The sequence below is a fragment of the Nelusetta ayraudi genome, unplaced genomic scaffold (assembly GCF_046127955.1).
Source record: "Nelusetta ayraudi isolate G7.1 ecotype Tasmania unplaced genomic scaffold, CSIRO-AGI_Nayr_v1 ptg000074l, whole genome shotgun sequence".
NCBI classification, from domain to species: domain Eukaryota; kingdom Metazoa; phylum Chordata; class Actinopteri; order Tetraodontiformes; family Monacanthidae; genus Nelusetta; species Nelusetta ayraudi.
This window is the reverse complement of record NW_027466124.1, coordinates 735,008-753,925: the sequence shown is the minus strand read 5'-3', so window position 1 is coordinate 753,925 and position 18,918 is coordinate 735,008. Positions and strand designations below refer to the sequence as shown.

Sequence of the window (18,918 nt, the reverse complement as noted above, 5' to 3'; positions counted from 1 at the left end):
TGAACGATAAATGCGCAACACTGAGATTCCAATTTGGGAAGAAAAAAAAAAAGCCTAACATAATTCTAGCATTAAGACAAGAGCAAATGATAGTAATTCTAAGTAGATATATGGTAGAACATGCCTTAAATGAGAATATTTTGTACATAAAAGTGAAAATCAGGCTCGTAATGTCAACGAGCGAACGAGCCCTGCTGGCCTCCGAGAGGCCAGCTGTCATCGCTCCCTGCCTGAAGGTGGGCTAAAGGGGGCAGCTGATGACAACCTGTTAAATGGGGAAAGCGATGCTTCAAATCACACGTGGAATTACTCTTTCACGGTTACGATTCGGCTAAACAGCCCTGCATTGAATCCGGCCCATCAGATGACCTCAGGAACGCAGAAAACATCACGAGGCAGCGAAAAAGATTCGCCCGTCCTGCAGGAAGACATTGTGTTGCCGGACAGAGGCCGTCATGTAGATTCAGTCTTAGTGGGAAAACAAGGCATTTCGCCAACATTTCAAGGCAATCTTGAAGGTTGGAGGGAAAGTGGGCGGGGCTAACTTCATACAAAGGTACTTCTAGAAGGGCGCCTGTTCCTTTCAAAGGGAGTTTTAAAGTGGCTAAATGGTCCGTACACTGTGTCTGTCACGTGATGAAGCGCTGTTTTAATATTTATTTTCGTCCAGCTTCTAAGTAAATAAAGTAAGAGTCTTACCTGTAACTAAAGTTTGCTGCACTGCCCCCATGTGGTCAAGTCAGGTACACTTTTTTTCCTTAAGAAATTGATTTTAAAAAAAAAATCGAACTTTAGAACGTTGAGCTTGGAAAACCACCCGCGCTGTTTGGTTGCTACTCCCTCGTCCCACTCCTCACCCTTCTGGCTCCCACCCTCCACACAAACATCCTGGCAAGACCCAACAAGCTCGCGTGGCACCACTGTTTGAGCATGTGTCAAAGTAAAAATTCCCGCTATGGTGTTGGAGGTCTGGAGTGACTGACACCATTGCTAAATTCTAACCCAAGAGGTGATTCACACGTCTCAGACACGTCCTTGAAAGAGCAGGCACGCTGTGTGTCTGTGTCGCAATACAATAACAAAAAACAACGGCAAGAAGAACAACCTATGTGCGGCCTTCTCAACCTGCTCGCTCTTCAAAATAAACCTGGAACTGCTTTCTGCCAGAAGGAAAACTGTGTTTGGTCTGTGCAGAATGAATTCAAGATGAATCAACAAGATTATTTGGGGGCTTCTACAGTTTTTCCACAAAAACCAAAGACTTTCTATAGATCTCATGTGATCTTTTGAGCCCCCTGGTGGTGGGTTTCTGTATGGTTCACAACAGTCGATAGTAAATTTTAACTAGCAAAATAATACATATATATAAATGAAACATTATATACTATATTGATTACACTGAAATTAGTTTGATACATGATGAAGAGAGGGCAGGTGTGAGTCAAACATAGTTTGTCTTTGTCATTCTTGAATTCATTTCTTCCCATTCATTTTACCCTTCTCCACTAAGAATGAGATAAAATAAAATAAAATAAAATAAAATAAAATAAAATAAAAATCAGATTAATTCAATACATTAAACTTTTGGGTGTTTTCAGTCCAAATGTTTCTGTTCTTTATTCAATCAAGTCATTTCAGGACTAAACTTACTAAGTGATACAAAAAAAAATATTTGAATCATTAAATGTTTGTGTCTTTGTGATTAAAGGCAAAGTTACTTTAAAGAATAACTTTTGAAGAAATCAGTAACAAGCTTGTGTTGTGTTTGGCTGGACTTGTTTCTAAACATCAGGATCAATATCTTTGACCAGCAGTGGTTCCAGGACATCAACATCTTCTCCAAAATGCTGAAACAGAACAGGGGCTCATGAAGTCACTGCAGCGTTGACTAAATGATCTTATTAATGATACTGCAGGCAGAAATCTGACCACCAGAAGCTGGCAGTCAGTCGTACCTCCGCCGGTTTCTTCAGCAGAGCCGTGATGCTCAGAGCCGTGATGCTCAGAGCGGCGACGGTGATGCCGACACACAGCTGCAGAACAGCCATGATGATCAGCGAGATGTCTGCAGCTGTCAGCAAGTTCTGATACAGACAGAAAGTCGTGTTATTGAAAATACAAATGATGAATTCAAAAGTAATTAATTTTCTTTATTGATAAACTTATCCATGTATTCTGCACATGAGTCTGAGAGTAGGACCCACTTGAGTGAGTGTGTGCTCATATATGCTCATAATAATAATAATAATAATAATAATAATAATAATAATAATAATAATAATAATACATTTATTTTCTGTAGTATTAGCTAATTTAATGATAATTTTGGAAAAGAAAAAAACACATTATGAAACCTATTCTGTGGAAGCATGCTTACTCGAGCTACTGCAGCGAGGTAGTAGCAGCTGTAGTTGCCCTCGAGGCTGTGACACCTCCAGGACATGTTGACGGTGCCCAGGTGGATGGCGTACAGCACAATGCCGACAATGTCGAAGATGGAAACGACTATGTTCACGAACACAGCAAATCCAACCTGAAGAGGGAGGAAGGAGGTGTGGATATGGGAGGTGATGGGGGTTGTGGGGGGGGGCTGTTAGTCCTTTGGCACTCATCAAGTGTCTCACTTCGTCGGGCTGGCGAGGCTTTACTGACCAGACAAAAAACGGGGATCCGGGAGGCAGAAACTGAGAGGATCCCAGCAACAAGAAACTAAGAGAGGACAGCAGAATTTACAATGCTTAGAGAAAAAAAATGCATTCTATCATTTGGCCAGCAGGGACCACTCAAAATGGTTGCAAAAGACTCAATGGCATATGGAATATGGAAAGGAGCCCAAAATACATACCATTACAAACAGGTACATATTTTCTTTTTCCTGTCTAAATCTAGTCTAAAAAAGTCTACTTTGTCCAATTTGGTCTAATTTCAAATTAAAATGGGTATAGCTACAGTTTAGTTGCCAAATACTAAACACCCACCAGGTGGGTGGGCCTAGCGTTAGGGCACATGCTGCTCCAGTCATTGCTCCCTTCGGTACCACCCACACATCCAAATATGGAAACATCAAAATGAACCGGAAGCTCAAGACACCGCCGACGGTGAAAACCAATCTTCCGAATGGGTCTCCTTTGCAAACCGCTAGTTGGCATCACGCTAACTCTGCCTATCTGTTTATCCATTCAATTAGCAACACTCACCAGAGCACCCAGCCAGATTCCAACTCCCACAGAAGCAAGACTGGAAGTTGCGTGGTTGGTGTGCGTGTCTGCCAGTCCGATGTTGAACAGACCCACCATGATCTGCACGGCCTGCGACGGAGTCCACAGGGTTGATTAACATTTCAACAACAAAATTGCAAATGAGCACATTTCTCTCACCCCAAGAGTCAAGATTGTTGTGGTCGACGCCGACTCCTCCAGCAACAAGCGGCACACTGGACTGTTACAGCAAATGGCCTGGAGGATGAGGCGGAAGGGCAGGAACACAACGTCAGTGGCAACAATGATTGACAACTCTCACATCTGCAGTGTTAAAATAGACTGTTAAATGAGGTTAGGGGTGAACTAAACTGTGAAATGTCTAATCACTCTGTTTTCAGCAAGTCTTAGATTTAAAAAAAACAAAACAAAAAAACAACAACAACAAAAGACAATTTATGCATCATCTACACCCCCCACCCACCCACATTAAAAAAAAAACAACATATATGTGTGCACATATATATATATATATGTATACACACACACACACACACACACACACACACACATATATATATATGTATATATATATATATATACACACACACATATTATTGGTTCCTACCTCTGTGTCTTCCATCTCACGGGTCAAAGTTCCAATGCCCATGACAGAAAACCGGATGTTAGCATAGAGCTGAATAAGAGCCAAAATAATCAGGGTCCTATCCATGGATGCCAACAAATGCTGAGAAAAGACAGAATTAAAAAATAATAATAATTATTATAAAAACAATTTTGTTCACACAAAATAATTCCAAAAGCATATCTGACATGAAATAATAATAATAATAATAATATCAGTCCACCTCTGCACCACACACAAGTCAAGATAAAAATTGAAAGTTGCACTTTAATGCTCCTTTCAACTCTCATTCCTTTTTTTAAAAAAAATGTTGTTTTTACCTGGACAAACAGCGCCATTCGCCCACAGCTGTCCTCTCTGCGAAGGACACTGTTCCTGCTGCTGTCACACACCCACACCAGAGGGACATTTTCCAGGTCGATGACGTATAGCACAATGGCCGTGATGGCAAAGAGGGCACCAGCAATGTTCATGAACACAGTGAAGCCCAACTGAGAGAGACAAACACGCGTTCAGTTAAAGCAGGACATATTTACATTTCTCTATCAGTCATCGCTCCACTCACCAGGCAGGATGAAGGGCAGTGGCCAGCCAGGATGGTCATTATTCCAGTCACAATGAACTGCAGGGAAATCATAACGGACAAGTTAGTAGAAGAAAGACGCACTCTCAAAATACACAAAAAGAGTAAAGAGGCGTAGGGCCCAGGCAATACGACAAACAATGAAAAACCGCGAGCAACACTCAAGTGTCCATCTAAAGAAAATCATAATTCATCTCACAGGCAGGTGTCAAGGATCAAAACCAAACACATTTGTTCAGTGTGTAGAAGGACCAACTGATGACCCATCACATGCATGAGTAATATTGGGTGGGTGTAATATTACGACATTACATCTACTCAAACAATGAAGTTCACATGAAATCAGCGCCAATCCAACAAGCTCTCATCCAGAGGGGTTTCTGTATTTCTCAGCAGCCAATCAGCTTGGTTATGACCAAAGCATGCAACTGCTGCATGATGCTCTCTAAACCACAGAAGAATTGGCAAAATCAGCTGTTTTTTATTTGTTTTGTTTTGTTTTGCTCCCGCTAAACACAGAGGGAGGTCATAATTTTAAAGACAGTGAAATTTCAAGTTCAAAATTCAACAATTCTTCCCATTTCAGCATCAGACTCGTCAGTTTAGGTCTGATGGATTTTTTTTTTTTTTTCCTCAGGAAACAATGATGTTTTACCAGAGCACCCAGCCAGTAAGCAGCTCCCAAACTGGTCAAATCCCCAGGACCTGTGCTTGTGCGTCCTGCGCCAAGCCCAATGTTAAAGACACCCACCATGATCTGGATAGTCTGTTCAGAAAGAAAGATCTCACATTAAAACATCCCAGCACTGACAGTGATGAAAAAAATAAAAAAGATTGTTAGTGTTTGGTCTCTCTCACCCCGAGAACTGTGACAGTGCTCCTCTCCATCGGCCCAGCTGAGCTCCTCTCAGCACGGCACCACAGAACCTTCAGGGTTCGATTCAGTGGAGGAAACGCAGACACAACAGTCTCTGCTCTGGTCCTCAGGGAAGCGTCTCGCATCTTTACTCACCTCCAAACACTAGTCGCCTTGCTTTTCGTCAATGATGAAGCATAATTATCCGTACCTTGTTACTTGAGTGCGGAGTTGCTGTGTGTGTGACTGGGTGTGAGAGCTCCAGCGCCTGACTGGTTAAACACAGCCTCCGGTATCAACCAACAACCCTATCAGACCCAGGCATGTGGAGTAGTCACGGTTGTGGTTGTGCCCATTGTTCACGACTTAAAAACCTGCACTGTGTGAAACTCTGAAGACTTCAGTTGCATATTTCTGCTGTTATTTTCTCACCTGGACAATGTTTTCAAACAACAATCAGCATGTGGTCAATAAGCCCCAGTGATGATAAAACATATACGGCTTCTTTTGCTTGTTCCACTTTTTGTGTTATTATTACTAATGCCAAAAATATATGTGGCAGGGGAAGTATTAGTCCCCACCCCCCCACCCCCTTTCATTTATTTATTTATTTATTTATTTATTTTTCTCCATTAAACTGTGCTCCCTCCCCTTCCGTTTTGTGTTCATTGTTGGCTGTATAAAATCCATGGATGTATTATAAGAACTGGATACCGAACTGGCAAAATGGCGGCGGGTCGATTTTTTTTTTTTCCCAGTGGTCACTCAAGGTACTGCAACAAGAAAATTCCATGGGACCAAGAGGCATTTTCCCCATTGACCGCAACACAAAAATAAACGTCTGCAAAATGGCTGACAGGACACCTCCTACCAAACGCATGGTTCATAATATAACCTTTTTATTGTATATTTCTATTCATAGACTTTTTGTATAGTTTCTAAAGGCTAGAAAATCCCCATAAAAGTCTACATTCTGAGAGTGACGTCACGGCTTTGTACGCGCACGTCCGAAGCGTGTGCGAGCTATGTCCCGGAAGTTATTATTATTCGGGACTGAGCCTTGAAGTGAATGGGACGCCGTATTGGACTCTGGGGGCTTGATAAAATCCCTGCAAGGGTTTAGCACCGCCTCTTTCCGGCAGCTGGTGCGCACTTCCGTCAGTTGGCTGGACGCCACAGGTAGGCACGTGTGGGTTTCCTTCCGGCTGTGTCCCAATCTGCTAGCGCTAATCTCAAACTATGTGCTGCTAGGTTCTGCATCCTCTTACCTTACAGTGGAGGGTCCCAGGGAAATTCTCCTTCCAGATCGATTGCTAGCGGCAGTTAGGGTGATATTTGCCGTTTGTTTCGTCTCTTTTTAACTTTCTCACTGCCACTTGACTGAGCCTGCAACGTTGACTAGACGGTACCTAGCTACCTGCGCTCTGCTACTATTTTTTTTTTATTATTATTAGGAAGTAATTCATTGTTTTCTTTTGTGGACTATTAGTTGTTTTATTCAACTATTTTGCTGCGCTGTTTTGTTGCACTGTTTCACGTGGCTGTTCTTCTCGACTGCTTTAGTCCGCTGTTTTGTTTCGTGTTTTTGTTGTGTTGTTTGGTTAGGATCTAATTTTGTTTTTATTGTATTGTGTTTTATTTCATCTGGGATTTGTGAGGCTCCGCTAGCTGCCGGTCAAACGGTAAGGGAAATGAAAGGATAAACGAACATTTTAGCAGCCCCCAAGCAGGGCATCGTCTCAAGCACCTTATGTTGTCCTGAAGAGGGCGACATTGCGTTTATTTCATGATTATAGTGTTTTACTTATTATTCTAATACCTTTTGCTTTGTGTGAACGACTGGAACTACATTCTCTTGCCTCTGTATAATGAACCTGTGCCCTTAGTTATCAAATCAGGGGGTCATTAGTTTATTTCTCATAATTTTATTTTTATTTTTCCCTGGGTCACTTCCGGGGTGGCGTTGTTGACATTATTAATTCACTGTTTTTTGGGGGGGTAAATTGTACGCACCCCCTCCTTGTGCCTCATGCCACATATTTGTTGCCACAGAGGTCCAGTTTAACAATAGTTTGGATTAACTGAGTGTGTCATGCTGAAGAACCTTCCACTTCCACATCAGCATACTTGATTAAATCATAATTTCATGAATGCAGGCTGAGTTTTTACATCACGTGCAAAAAGACAGAAAAGGAAACGGAGCAGCAAAGGGCATTTTTATAGCAATCACATATATGTAGTTTGTCACAGATGAAAAGAGAGAACAGAAAACTAAGACACCTTTAACATATTCTCAAATGGCAAACACGCCGTTACTGTCACACAATGACGTTCCTCCCTTTTCAAAAAAGCTACATGCATGATAGAATTTCATAACAGAGTCGAAAACAATAATTATCGAGTGCAGAATGTAGCAAAAGTACTTTGGAGTTCAAGTGCAAAAGGTTTGAAGCAGATGGTCATCTATAAGTGGTATTAAAGCAGAGGAGTAAAGCCTTGAGTTGTTGTTCAGGCTTCTGGTTCAGCCGCGGCTTCCAGCAGCAGTGGTTTGATCACTTCCGGGTCATCAACGCTCTGAAAAGAGGCGAGAAAAAGAAATAAAAAACAAAAACAAATGGTATTTACACAAGTCAGCCAATCGTGGAGGATTCTGAACGTTTGAGAACTTTTGTGCCGCTTTCATGACTCATCCGCTGTGTGAAAGGTCTTTAAAATGAGAAGGTGAGGCACAGTTTGGCTACGCAAAGACAAAATCTTTTGTGGGCTCAAGACCAATTTTTTTTTTTGTTCACCTCGTCTCCGGTGTTGGCACCGCCACACAGCGTCTTTATTCCCATGACGGCTGAGCTCAAGGCGACACAGAGCTCCAGGGTGGACAGGATGATCAGCAGGATGTTGATGCCTCTCTGCATCCCCTGGTGTGACACACGTTTTATACACTCAATCAACCTTTCCCACCTCAATTGCATTCCACAAGCTGCAATAACCATGTTTCCATTGGCCAATATCATTATTTTACATATTATTCACTTTCATACCCATAAAAATCTATCATTATTTTTAAAAGCAATCCATGAGCAGGACATTAGTTCTGATAAGACTTTTCATTGAGTTCACCGGGTCCCAACAAACTATGCCTCGCTTTCTTTTTTTTTAAGCATTGTTCACTGTATGTGGAGTAAATCCCAGTAGGTGGGGCCACTGAATGGAGCGTCAACTACACAACTGAAGCAGTGACAGCAATCTGTTGGCCTGTCAATCTTAACTTGGTTGGTATCAAATTTGAACTTCATCCCTTGTTGTTGTACTTGATGTATCTGTGGCACTTACTTCAATCATCGCTGTACCCTCTTCACATTTCTCCAACATTTCTCCGACTGGAAGCTGCCGGCGCTGGTCATACCATTCCTCCCGACATATCCACCACACATATATATTTGATATGTTGATACTGTAAAGCACAATGGCGGCAATGGCAAATCCAACTCCAGTGATGTTCAGAACCACGTTAAGAATGACCTGAAGAGAAAATAAACAAGAAACGGTGTTTAAGTTTGCTTGAACTCCAAACCAGTATCCTCCTTTGTCCTTGAAATACTTGACATGTAACACGTTAAGGATAACCTCAAAGACGACAAGTGTTGGAGCCAAAATAGTTATTTTCTTTCCTTATTTCTGATTTATTGGTACTGTGGCTTAATGTGTTAATTATGGACACAAAAGTAATTGTTTTATTTATTTAGTATTTTCTTAGTATTGGTTGCGCTAAGGACCACGCCCCCACATCACCATAGGCAGGTGACTGCAGCACCTGCACTATATTAGGGTGGTTAACGGGGCCGGCAGGTCTCTTGAGTTGAATGCAGCCAAACAGTTTTAGACCGCTTTTCAAGCACTCTTTGGATTTCTCATTTTTTGACGATTGTTGGATTACTTTGTCGATCTGTGAGTTTGCAAACAACCTGTGCCGCATTGTCCGCTGTCGCGGTAAGACCGTTTTTGTTTTTTGTTTTTGGATTTCAAATAAACAATCTGAACAGTGGATCGCCGCATCCTCCAGAATTTTTGTTTATCACAAGCACGCTTGGGCGCGTCGAACTGAAACTCAACAATTCACCAAGAGCAAAGCCCGACATTTCACAGGGAAATAGTCGCGCTTTTATTGTCTAAAACTGGCGCATGACGATCGTTCGAACGCTGTTGTGCAAACAAATGGAACGCACGCAGCGTCAATGAACATTAATCTGTCACGCCCACTCAATGAAGCGTCATTCATTGGGAATGTCGCACTTGCACATCCGAAGGATTGAAGTCTGTAAATGTAACGCCAAAGTTGAATATAAGCAATGGATGAAAACGTCACGTCTAACATTGATCCTGTTGTTCAGCGACAAGATGGTGATGCTGAAAAGCAAAATGTCGCAATGGAAAATGTGACGGGCCCTGTAAAGGAAAAAAGGGTTATCAAACTAACTGCCAAGGGTTGGGAGATGTTTTTATTCAACACCCAAAAAACAAGAAACTTGAAGTGCAAACAGGCAAAAAAAACAATGGAAATAATGAAAGAGCTCATGCAATCAAATGAAAATGCTAATAAAGTAAAAGGCCATTTGCATGAACTGAACAGACTTTGTGACGAAGCAAATGCATGTCAGAATTCACTTGAAGGTTTGCTACCTGACAATGAATATGCTAAACAAGTGCAGTGGCTTAAATATAAGATTGCTGAATTGAGTGCTTTTGGACAGGATGTGCAACTATGGTTGTGTGAAGTCAAACAGTCAAGTATTGGAGATGGACAGCAGATGACTTCATTCACTATGGTGGATAACGACAAGCAACCAGGTGATGTAAACTGTGATGACATTGGACCAGATGACAGCGTTTCTAATGCCCCAAAATCAAAGGCTACGTCATGGTCAGGTTCATCCGGAACATCATCGCATATTCGTATTCGTGCCGAAAGAGCAGCCATCATGGAGAGAGTTGCGGCCTTGGATAAAAAACACGAGCTTGAAGCGCAACAGGAGCTATTGAAGAGGAGACAGGAACAATTGGAGCTGGAAACTGAACTCGCCGCAGCAAATGCAAAAATCAGTGTGTTGGAGTCTATGCAAGCCAGAGACAGCTCCAAAAAATCTCTTCAATCTGATGGAATGAGCTCGTACTACAGAAAGGGCGCTGCTCAAAATCCACACGAGGAAGTTTCCACTGAAAAGGTACAACATCCACAAGTGGTGAGACCAAAAACTAGAGAAACCTCTGTCAAAGGTTATGACCTGCCGCACACAGTGAAACAAAGCATGCAAACTCACGTGAGCGCTCAGCAGCATGACCACAAATCAACCACCATGCAGAGGTTCAACTCTGCACCAAGGCAAGAGCATACCAGCGTTGACAAGTTAGCGGAAATAATGGAAAAGCAAAACAAAATTACAGAAGCTCTGGTAAAGCAGCACAATATGTCATCATTACCTTCACTTTCCATACCAGTTTTCAAAGGCGAACCATTGGACTATCTGTTTTTCATCAGAGCGTTTGAATATGGAATTGAGAAGAGAACGGACAACAGCAGGGACAGACTTCACTTTTTGGAGCAGTTTACAGCCGGCCAGCCACAGGAGCTTGTGCGCAGCTGCCAGTATATGCCAGCAGACAGAGGATATCTAGAGGCAAAAAGACTGCTGAAAAAACATTTTGGAGATGACTACACAATTGCCACAGCTTACTTGGATAAGGCAATCTGTTGGCCATCTATAAAAGTGGAGGATGCTGAATCTTTGAAGAGCTTCTCATTGTTTTTAAACAGCTGCCTCAACGCAATGAACACAGTGGATTATCTGGAGGAACTGGATCATCCAACGAATATGAAAGCCATCATTTCCAAGCTTCCTTATAAATTGAAAGAAAAATGGAGGTTCAAAGCTTGTGACCTGCAAGAGCAGAGTGGAAGAAGAGCCAGGTTTGCAGATTTGGTGAATTTTGTGGATAATCAAGCTAAAGTCTTATCCCACCCAGTATTCGGCAGCTTAAAAGACGTTGCACCAATTTTAAAAGGAAACTTCCAGGTACCACAGCTGCCAAAAGGCAGCATGGTGAGAAGGAGCAAGAGTGGTTTAGTTACCAGCGTGTCCCCATTGACAAGACCAGCAGGGGGCAGTGTTTCCCATGTCCAATCTATTAAAGATAATGGAAAGCCTTGTTTATTTTGCAGTGGCGCTCATACGCTTGATACCTGCTCTCAATTTAACAGGAAAGCTCACAATGAAAAACTGGATTTTTTGAAAAGGAAAGGAGTGTGCTTTGGATGTTTGGAGTCAGGGCACATGAGCAAAGGATGCTCACAAAGGCTGACATGTCAAGTTTGTTCTCTCAAGCACCCTACTGTTTTGCACATCACCAATAAAGGAGGAGCCAAAACTTATAAAGACCAAGAAAAGTCTATCACAAGTGGTCTAGTTGAAGTTGACAAAGAAACTGGATCAAGTGATAACAACACTGGAGAAGTGGAACCGGTCTTAGCTATAGTGCCTGTAAAGGTAAGAAACAAGAAAAACAACAAAACAGTCACCACATATGCCTTTTTAGATCCAGGCAGCACTGATTGTTTTTGCAGCAAGGCACTTCTCCAGCAGCTTCAACTCACTGGAAGGACCACAGATATACTTTTACGAACAATGGTTCAAGTTCAAGTTGTCAAGACAGCATCTGTATGTGATCTAGAGATGTGCAGTGTCGACAGTAACGATTACTTTGATCTTCCGACTACATACATGCAAGATGAAATCCCTGTTAAGAAGGAAAATATTCCCACGCATGAGGATCTGAAGCAATGGCCATATCTAAAGGAGGTAAAACTCAATCCAATCAATTCTGATATCGGCTTGCTTATCGGCAGCAACGTTCCAATGGCACTGGAACCTTGGAAGGTAATTAACAGCAGGCAAAATGGACCTTATGCCATTAAGACAGCCTTAGGATGGACTGTAAATGGTCCCTTTCGAAAAACAAGTGTCTCCAAAAATGGTAAACGGGTTGTCATGGCTCACAGGATCTCTGTTGTCAAGCTGGAGAACTTGATACGACAGCAAATCAAGCAAGACTTCCCGGAGCGTGAGAAAGAAGAGCGTCTTGAAATGTCGCAGGAGGATAAATTGTTCATGGAAAGTGTTTCTGCATCCATCAAAATGGTAGATGGACATTACAGCATTGCTTTGCCATTAAAGAAAAAGGACACACAATTTCCAAACAATCGTTGTGTAGCTGAAACAGTGGACTCTGTCAATGAAGAACGCATCAAAAAACTGGAGGAACAAGTTTACCAGCTCATCAAGTTGACCCCTGCTGATAAAACAACCAGTAGCTCCTCTGCTGTCGTGACACAACAAATCTTCAAGAGGGACACGGATCACACGTCAGAGAGCGAGTGTGACAGTGGGAAGGAAAACCGGAGGCGGTCCAGGATCCCCAGACATCGCAACAGCCTTACGAAGAAGGGGCCTGCCAAGGAGATCAGAAGCAGGAAATCAGACAGTGATCCACAGTGTCGCATCGAGACGAGTTCAGAGGCCACAGTGAGAACCCGGAAAAAAGTAAACATTGCACGCGGCGCGAAAGCAGTCGAGCCAGTGAGAAAGTTCCTGCAAAGAGCCATTGGAGCCTCTGTTGACGTGACAAGTAAACCCAAAGATGAGGCAGAAACCTACAGGACTATCTTGGAAGAGCGTGACCAGGAGAGAGAGCGACGCTGGAAGGCAGAGCAGGCCGTTAGGAAGCTCACAGACGAACTCAAGTGCTGGCAGACCAAGGCCGGCGAAGAAAAAGATCTTCAGAGTTTGGCCCTTCACACCACTGACAGATTGAAAGAACTGTTGCTGAGGGAGCGGTCAGGGCGCTGTGAACTGAAAAATCGTGTTGAGGAGCTGGAGGCGAGGTGTCGATCCCTCACCCACCAGGTGGAGCAAGCCCGCACCAGCAAAGAGCAACACAATGCTGCATTGCACAGGCTGGAGGAAAACATCTCCCAGGGGGAGTCACTCAGGGCGCAACAGCAAGCCGAGGAGGAGAAGCGACAGCGGGAGCTGGGGAACAAAGCAGCAGTTCTGAGGAGAGAGCTGGACATCCAGAGAGCAGCGGTGCGCCAGCAGAAAGACAAACTTCAAAAGCTGCACGAGCTCTTGGTTTCCAGGGAACAGGAGCACAGGAAACAACTGGACTTGCGGCTGCAGCCTGATGGGTCAGATTTCCGCCAAGCAGTTGCCAAAGAAGTTGCATTCATGGAGCAGAAACACGGCCAAAGGGAGTCTGAGCTGCAGGAGAAACTGGCAGAGGGCAAGAAACAGTACGCTGCCCTGGAGGACGAGTTCCGCATGGCGCTCACCATTGAGGCTGCTCGCTTCTCTGAGGTCAAAGACGTTTGTGACCAGATGACCGAGGAGCTTGTGGGTCACAAGGCGGCATTTACTCAGTTCCAGGAGAAGGAGAAGAAATCTGCCTCTCTGGTGCAGCAGCTGACAGCAATGGTCAAAGAACAGAACAGCCGCATCTCTCAGTTGAACAAAGCCAAAAATGACACTGTGACAGATCTGAAGAGCCGCTTCCGTTCCTTGGAAGAAGAATTGCAGCAGGACAGACGTGCGAGTCTGCAGCTGGAGCTGCTGAAGAAAGAGAAGGCACAACTGATGTCTCAGCTCACAGCCCACAAGTCTGTGATAGACGGCCTCAGGGCAGAGAGGAAGATCTGGGGCCAGGAACTCGCTCATCAAGGAGTGTCCTTGGCTCAGGATCGAGGACGTTTGGAAGCCAGGATAGAGGTGTTGGGTGCTGAGCTGGAGAGTCGGAAGAAGCAGAGTGAGAGGGACGGCAATGCCCTCAAAATTAAAGCCAAAATAGTCGATGACCAGACTGAATCCATCCGCAAACTTAAAGAGGCCTTGCAGGAGCGTGACGACCAGCTACGGAGGATGCGTGAAGAGGCAACGCAGGCCCAGAAGAGGTTCCAGCAGCAGCGGGAGGTGGCCCGCGCTCAGCAGGCAGAAGCCAGAGAGCAGTTGGAGCACTTGAGCCTCCACAAGGAGGAGCTCAAACAGCTGCTGGTGGACAAGGATGTCGAGTTGGAAGAGGCCAAAAGAGTTCACGGTGAGACAATCAAGATGTGGCAGGAGAAGACAGACTTCTTGACTCAACTGGAGAGCCAGGTGAAGCGCATGAAGGAGAAGTTTGAAGCCAAGGAACTTGTGTTGCTGGAAGAAAGGAATAAAGCAACCGATGCACAAAGGGCTGCAGTAGCGAAGTTGCACAATACTGGACGACTGTTACAGCAAAAGGAGGTGGCGTCAAGTTCAGTACATGGCAGATGTAGTTTGAAGAAGATGGATAAAAGAATATCTGCCAGAACTGCAACAAAGACAAAAATGGACAAGGAAGACACGAAACTTCAAAAAAGGAGACATCGTTTTAATTGTGGACGAAATGGCACCAAGAGGATCATGGCTTATGGGCCAAGTGACTCAACCCGTGCCTGATTCCAAGGGAGCCGTAAGACAAGTACAAGTTCGGACCAAGACCAGCACTCTTTGCCGGCCTATCACCAAACTCGTGCTTCTTCTGGAGGCATCAGACAGAGACTAACGCATATACATGCCAAACACACACTCACACCCGTCCCCGCACAAATTCACGCACACACACTTCCCTTTCCCACCACACACACCTACAAGCAGCACCTGAAGATTCACTCACACATATGCACACATCTTGGACTCATCAACTGTTGCAGATCTTCAAAAGAGACTGAAAAGTTTGCAATATTGTGAAAAAAAAAGAGAGAAAAAAGAAAAAAAAAGACGATAATATTGTACAAGATGTGAAAGAACTTTGGCTCCTCTGTTTTGTTTTGATAATTGACATTTGTTTCCTGCATGCCAATTAGGGGCCGGAATGTTGGAGCCAAAATAGTTATTTTCTTTCCTTATTTCTGATTTATTGGTACTGTGGCTTAATGTGTTAATTATGGACACAAAAGTAATTGTTTTATTTATTTAGTATTTTCTTAGTATTGGTTGCGCTAAGGACCACGCCCCCACATCACCATAGGCAGGTGACTGCAGCACCTGCACTATATTAGGGTGGTTAACGGGGCCGGCAGGTCTCTTGAGTTGAATGCAGCCAAACAGTTTTAGACCGCTTTTCAAGCACTCTTTGGATTTCTCATTTTTTGACGATTGTTGGATTACTTTGTCGATCTGTGAGTTTGCAAACAACCTGTGCCGCATTGTCCGCTGTCGCGGTAAGACCGTTTTTGTTTTTTGTTTTTGGATTTCAAATAAACAATCTGAACAGTGGATCGCCGCATCCTCCAGAATTTTTGTTTATCACAAGCACGCTTGGGCGCGTCGAACTGAAACTCAACAATTCACCAAGAGCAAAGCCCGACATTTCACAGGGAAATAGTCGCGCTTTTAACAAGAATCTCTGTTTATGAACGTTTCAAGTCCAAGCCAATGTTCTGCTTTGTGTCCTTCCATTAAATGACACATAAATACTGGAGCTGTGCAATTTCACATGTGTGTTTGCATCATTGAGTCACATTTAAGTATATACAAATTCTCTGGAGTTAAATGTGTTAAGAAGTGCGTGGCTGTCTTGACTACTCACCAGACAGAAACTGGGACACTTCTCAGACAAAATGCACATGATACCAAAAAATATGAACTGAAAGACAAAAATATTAACATCTGGTTATATTGCCATTCTTTTTTTTCTTTTTTTTTTTTTTTAAATGATTCAGAAATCTCTCTTGTGCAACCATGTATTTTTGAAAGAAATCATACTCTTAACTTCACAAGATCAAATTGCATGTAAAAAGGAATGTTAAATTAACTTGAAATTAACTTTGTAAAGAGATTTGACTTGAGTAATAGGTCATCATGCCATCCAGTGTCATCTTCCTGCATCTGACACAGTTGCATATTTTCGAATCACAGTTTCATTACTAGTGACTATTGCACTGGAGTGAGCACACTGGAATGACACCAACGCTCACTTGCGGATCAAGTTAAAGTGTATGGGAAAATACTTTAAAAAGCTCTCAAATTATTTAATTGGTTATTGTTATTAGTTAAAAATGTGGAAACAATGAGCTGACTTACAAGCCCTCCAAGCCAAAAGGGAAACCCACTGGACTCATTTCTCCATGAAGGGCCTGAATCACTGCAGATTAAGATGGCTCCGAGGCCAATGTTCAGTAACCCGTCCATGATATGCAGAGTCTGCAGAGAGGAAAGTGTGGACAAGAAATATGTACAGCGGAACTGCAGCAACATCTGTGCAAGTTAGAACTTCATGATATATCGTGTCCTTAGTTTATTTAACACCGTCTCTCACCCCCAGCACTGACTGTGAAGTTCTCTGGACCTTCTTCAGCTGCTGAGAGACAGAGCAGCACACCGGGTTGTAGCAAAGGCCCTTTAATATCTGGCACAGTGGGGGCCAGGGGCTCTTGGGGTCAGAGGTCAGAGTGAACACCGTCACTCCATCAGCATTGCTCACGGTCACAGACATCCTGCGCGCTACTGGAGACAGACAGAGAGAAGAGTAACATGTAAGTAAAGTAGATCTGCTACATTTTAACAGTTTGACGCCACCTTTTCTATGAGATGCATCTGTTATTTTAAGCAAAGCTTCAAACCAACATGAGTTGTACAGACTGAACGTTACATTCACAAGTTCACGGGACGAACTTGGGTCTTTCTTCTTCTTCTTCTTCTTCTTCTTCTGGACCCTCAGTGCAAGAAGGAGCGCTACCGCAGGTCATTCATGCCTGCAGCCATCAGGCTGTACAACTGCACTCAGTAAAATCATCTTCACGCAGGTGCAATAAAACATTTATATGTCAATACTATATGAATAATTTGTAAACTAATCCAACTATATATATATATATAGTTTGATCGCTGCTTGTTCCCTGTTAGCCTATAATTATCTTTATTTTATTTCTTTATTTCTTCTTAATCAATATAATTTAAAATATTTTCTATTGCATTGTTTCTGTAATTATGCACAATTCCCCAATGTAGGATTAATAAAAGCTTCTCCTTCTTCTTCTTCTCATCCTCATTATTACATCATTACGGAACACCATCATTATTAAAACCGTTTGTTTGCCGAATGCCGTAGTGATTATAAAGTTTACCTTAAAACACTGAGGCAACATGTACAAAAGCGTTGCAGTCCAGCCTCTGGCCACCATAGTCCGAAAACTGTCACCCGCGACACCAGTATGTGGATTTGATAGACAAAAGTTGATGATCTTTGATATGTATTCAGCTAACAGTACTGACAACACGTTCAGTGAACGGAGAAGGTGCATTAAAAAAAAAAAAATCAAAAAAAAAAATCAAAAACCACTTCACGGACCACTTAATAGCCGATCCAGACAACAGACAAGACCACAAGGTGCACAGGACAGACCACTGTAGAGCAGTCGCGACCAGTATCTTTAGCGCCCCCTAGTGGTAGAGACCACTGAATTGGCTACAACTGCTGCTGCGTGTTGGAGCTGAAATGTTTACCCAAATCCATTCATACTAGATCGCATACACGGCTCCGCCTCCGCTGGGGGTCTGTGTCCCAGCTGTCTTGGGGGCAGCTGAGGGCAGGATGACGCACCGAGGACGACTTCCTGCTTTGTCACAGGGCTACGCACCACGGAGTCGCGCTTCCGTAAACTCAGGACGACTGACGAGTCAGAGCCGCAAGTTAGCCGAGTGCGCATTTCAGACAGGAGGACTGTGGAAAAACAACCAGAGGCAAAAAAAAAAACAAAAAACAAAAAAAAACCACCGCAAGATTCCCAACAGAGAAACTACCCGAGGCATGCGTCTAGTAAAAACACACGAATTGTTATGAAATGCTGTCCGCCTCCCCGTCTGCTTCACGAACTGAATCAGTTGTGCTCCACGTTCCAGTTTCAGTTTCCGGGGAAAGCAGGATTTAAGTGGCTTGGAACACATTTGTTGAATTGGGGCAAATTAAAGGAAGACAAAAACAAACTTCTCACCTTAATGTTTCTGTGTAGGCCTACGCGAATTCAGTCCTGAAAGCCGTTGCGCAGTCTCCGTTTGGCTCGCTGAGTCAATTCCCAAAAATCCCGCCCCTCGGAGGCCGTCACACATTTAACCGTCTGTGGATCGTCTCGGAAGAGATTGTCCAGGGCGCTGATCACTTTTCCCGACAACATTCACACGCCTCCCTTTATTAAGAGAGTGAACAACAAGCATGTTGATAGAACAATTTTTAAACAGCTGCTCAAAAAAGTGCAAAAAGCAAAGCATCGTGTAGGCGCTTACATGTGCACATGATGGCACCAAAAAGTTTGTAAATGTATTTCCCATAAGAAATACAAAACATTAGAATTCTGAACATTTATGAAGTGGAAATACTCTTACACTGCTGCGTCATGATATGACATATAACATGTATTTTTTTTCTATCATTCATTTTATAAAATAAATATAAACAAATTTAATAATCAGAATTTCAAAATGAATAACAAAATTAATGGTTATGATTTTTGAGACACCCATCCAGCTCATCTAGCTATATATGCATGATGGCGCGACCCTGGTCACAGAGG

At 43.2% G+C, this 18,918-nt stretch overlaps 3 protein-coding genes across 3 annotated transcripts; 1 reads left to right on the top strand and 2 right to left on the bottom strand.

Annotated features, from left to right (window-relative positions):
• Positions 1–1,597: 1,597 nt before the first annotated feature.
• On the bottom strand, positions 1,598–5,822 carry LOC142899582 (uncharacterized). The gene is made up of 11 exons (XM_076043231.1): positions 5,285–5,822; positions 5,082–5,192; positions 4,409–4,465; positions 4,164–4,334; positions 3,826–3,945; positions 3,378–3,455; positions 3,198–3,308; positions 2,653–2,709; positions 2,378–2,533; positions 1,956–2,084; positions 1,598–1,847 (listed from the first exon to the last, which is right to left on the bottom strand). Exons 1-11 carry the CDS (start codon positions 5,426–5,428, stop codon positions 1,782–1,784), a joined length of 1,200 nt encoding a protein of 399 aa, XP_075899346.1. The 5' UTR covers positions 5,429–5,822; the 3' UTR covers positions 1,598–1,781.
• Positions 5,823–7,404: 1,582 nt separating this feature from the next.
• LOC142899553 (membrane-spanning 4-domains subfamily A member 6C-like) lies at positions 7,405–18,484 on the bottom strand. The gene is made up of 7 exons (XM_076043193.1): positions 18,343–18,484; positions 16,668–16,855; positions 16,433–16,552; positions 15,939–15,995; positions 8,613–8,801; positions 8,075–8,197; positions 7,405–7,856 (listed from the first exon to the last, which is right to left on the bottom strand). Exons 2-7 carry the CDS (start codon positions 16,842–16,844, stop codon positions 7,791–7,793), a joined length of 732 nt encoding a protein of 243 aa, XP_075899308.1. The 5' UTR covers positions 16,845–16,855; positions 18,343–18,484; the 3' UTR covers positions 7,405–7,790.
• LOC142899635 (leucine-rich repeat and coiled-coil domain-containing protein 1-like) lies at positions 11,766–15,589 on the top strand. The gene has a single exon (XM_076043322.1). The coding sequence runs from the start codon at positions 11,960–11,962 to the stop codon at positions 14,804–14,806; it is 2,847 nt and encodes a 948-aa protein (XP_075899437.1). The 5' UTR covers positions 11,766–11,959; the 3' UTR covers positions 14,807–15,589.
• Positions 18,485–18,918: the final 434 nt, after the last annotated feature.

Coding starts and splice junctions, on each gene's coding strand:
- LOC142899582 (XM_076043231.1), bottom strand. CDS start 5,428: ATGCGAGACGCTTCCCTGAGGACCAGAGCAGAGACTGTTGTGTCTGCG. Junction 2,710..3,197: donor GAATCTGGCTGGGTGCTCTG/GTGAGTGTTGCT, acceptor GTCCTCTCTTAG/TTTCTTGTTGCTGGGATCCT. Junction 1,848..1,955: donor TGCTGAAGAAACCGGCGGAG/GTACGACTGACT, acceptor GTTCTGTTTCAG/CATTTTGGAGAAGATGTTGA.
- LOC142899635 (XM_076043322.1), top strand. CDS start 11,960: ATGGTTCAAGTTCAAGTTGTCAAGACAGCATCTGTATGTGATCTAGAG.
- LOC142899553 (XM_076043193.1), bottom strand. CDS start 16,844: ATGTCTGTGACCGTGAGCAATGCTGATGGAGTGACGGTGTTCACTCTG. Junction 15,996..16,432: donor CCTTTTGGCTTGGAGGGCTT/GTAAGTCAGCTC, acceptor TTTGTCTTTCAG/TTCATATTTTTTGGTATCAT. Junction 8,802..15,938: donor AGTGTCCCAGTTTCTGTCTG/GTGAGTAGTCAA, acceptor TTTTCTCTTCAG/GTCATTCTTAACGTGGTTCT.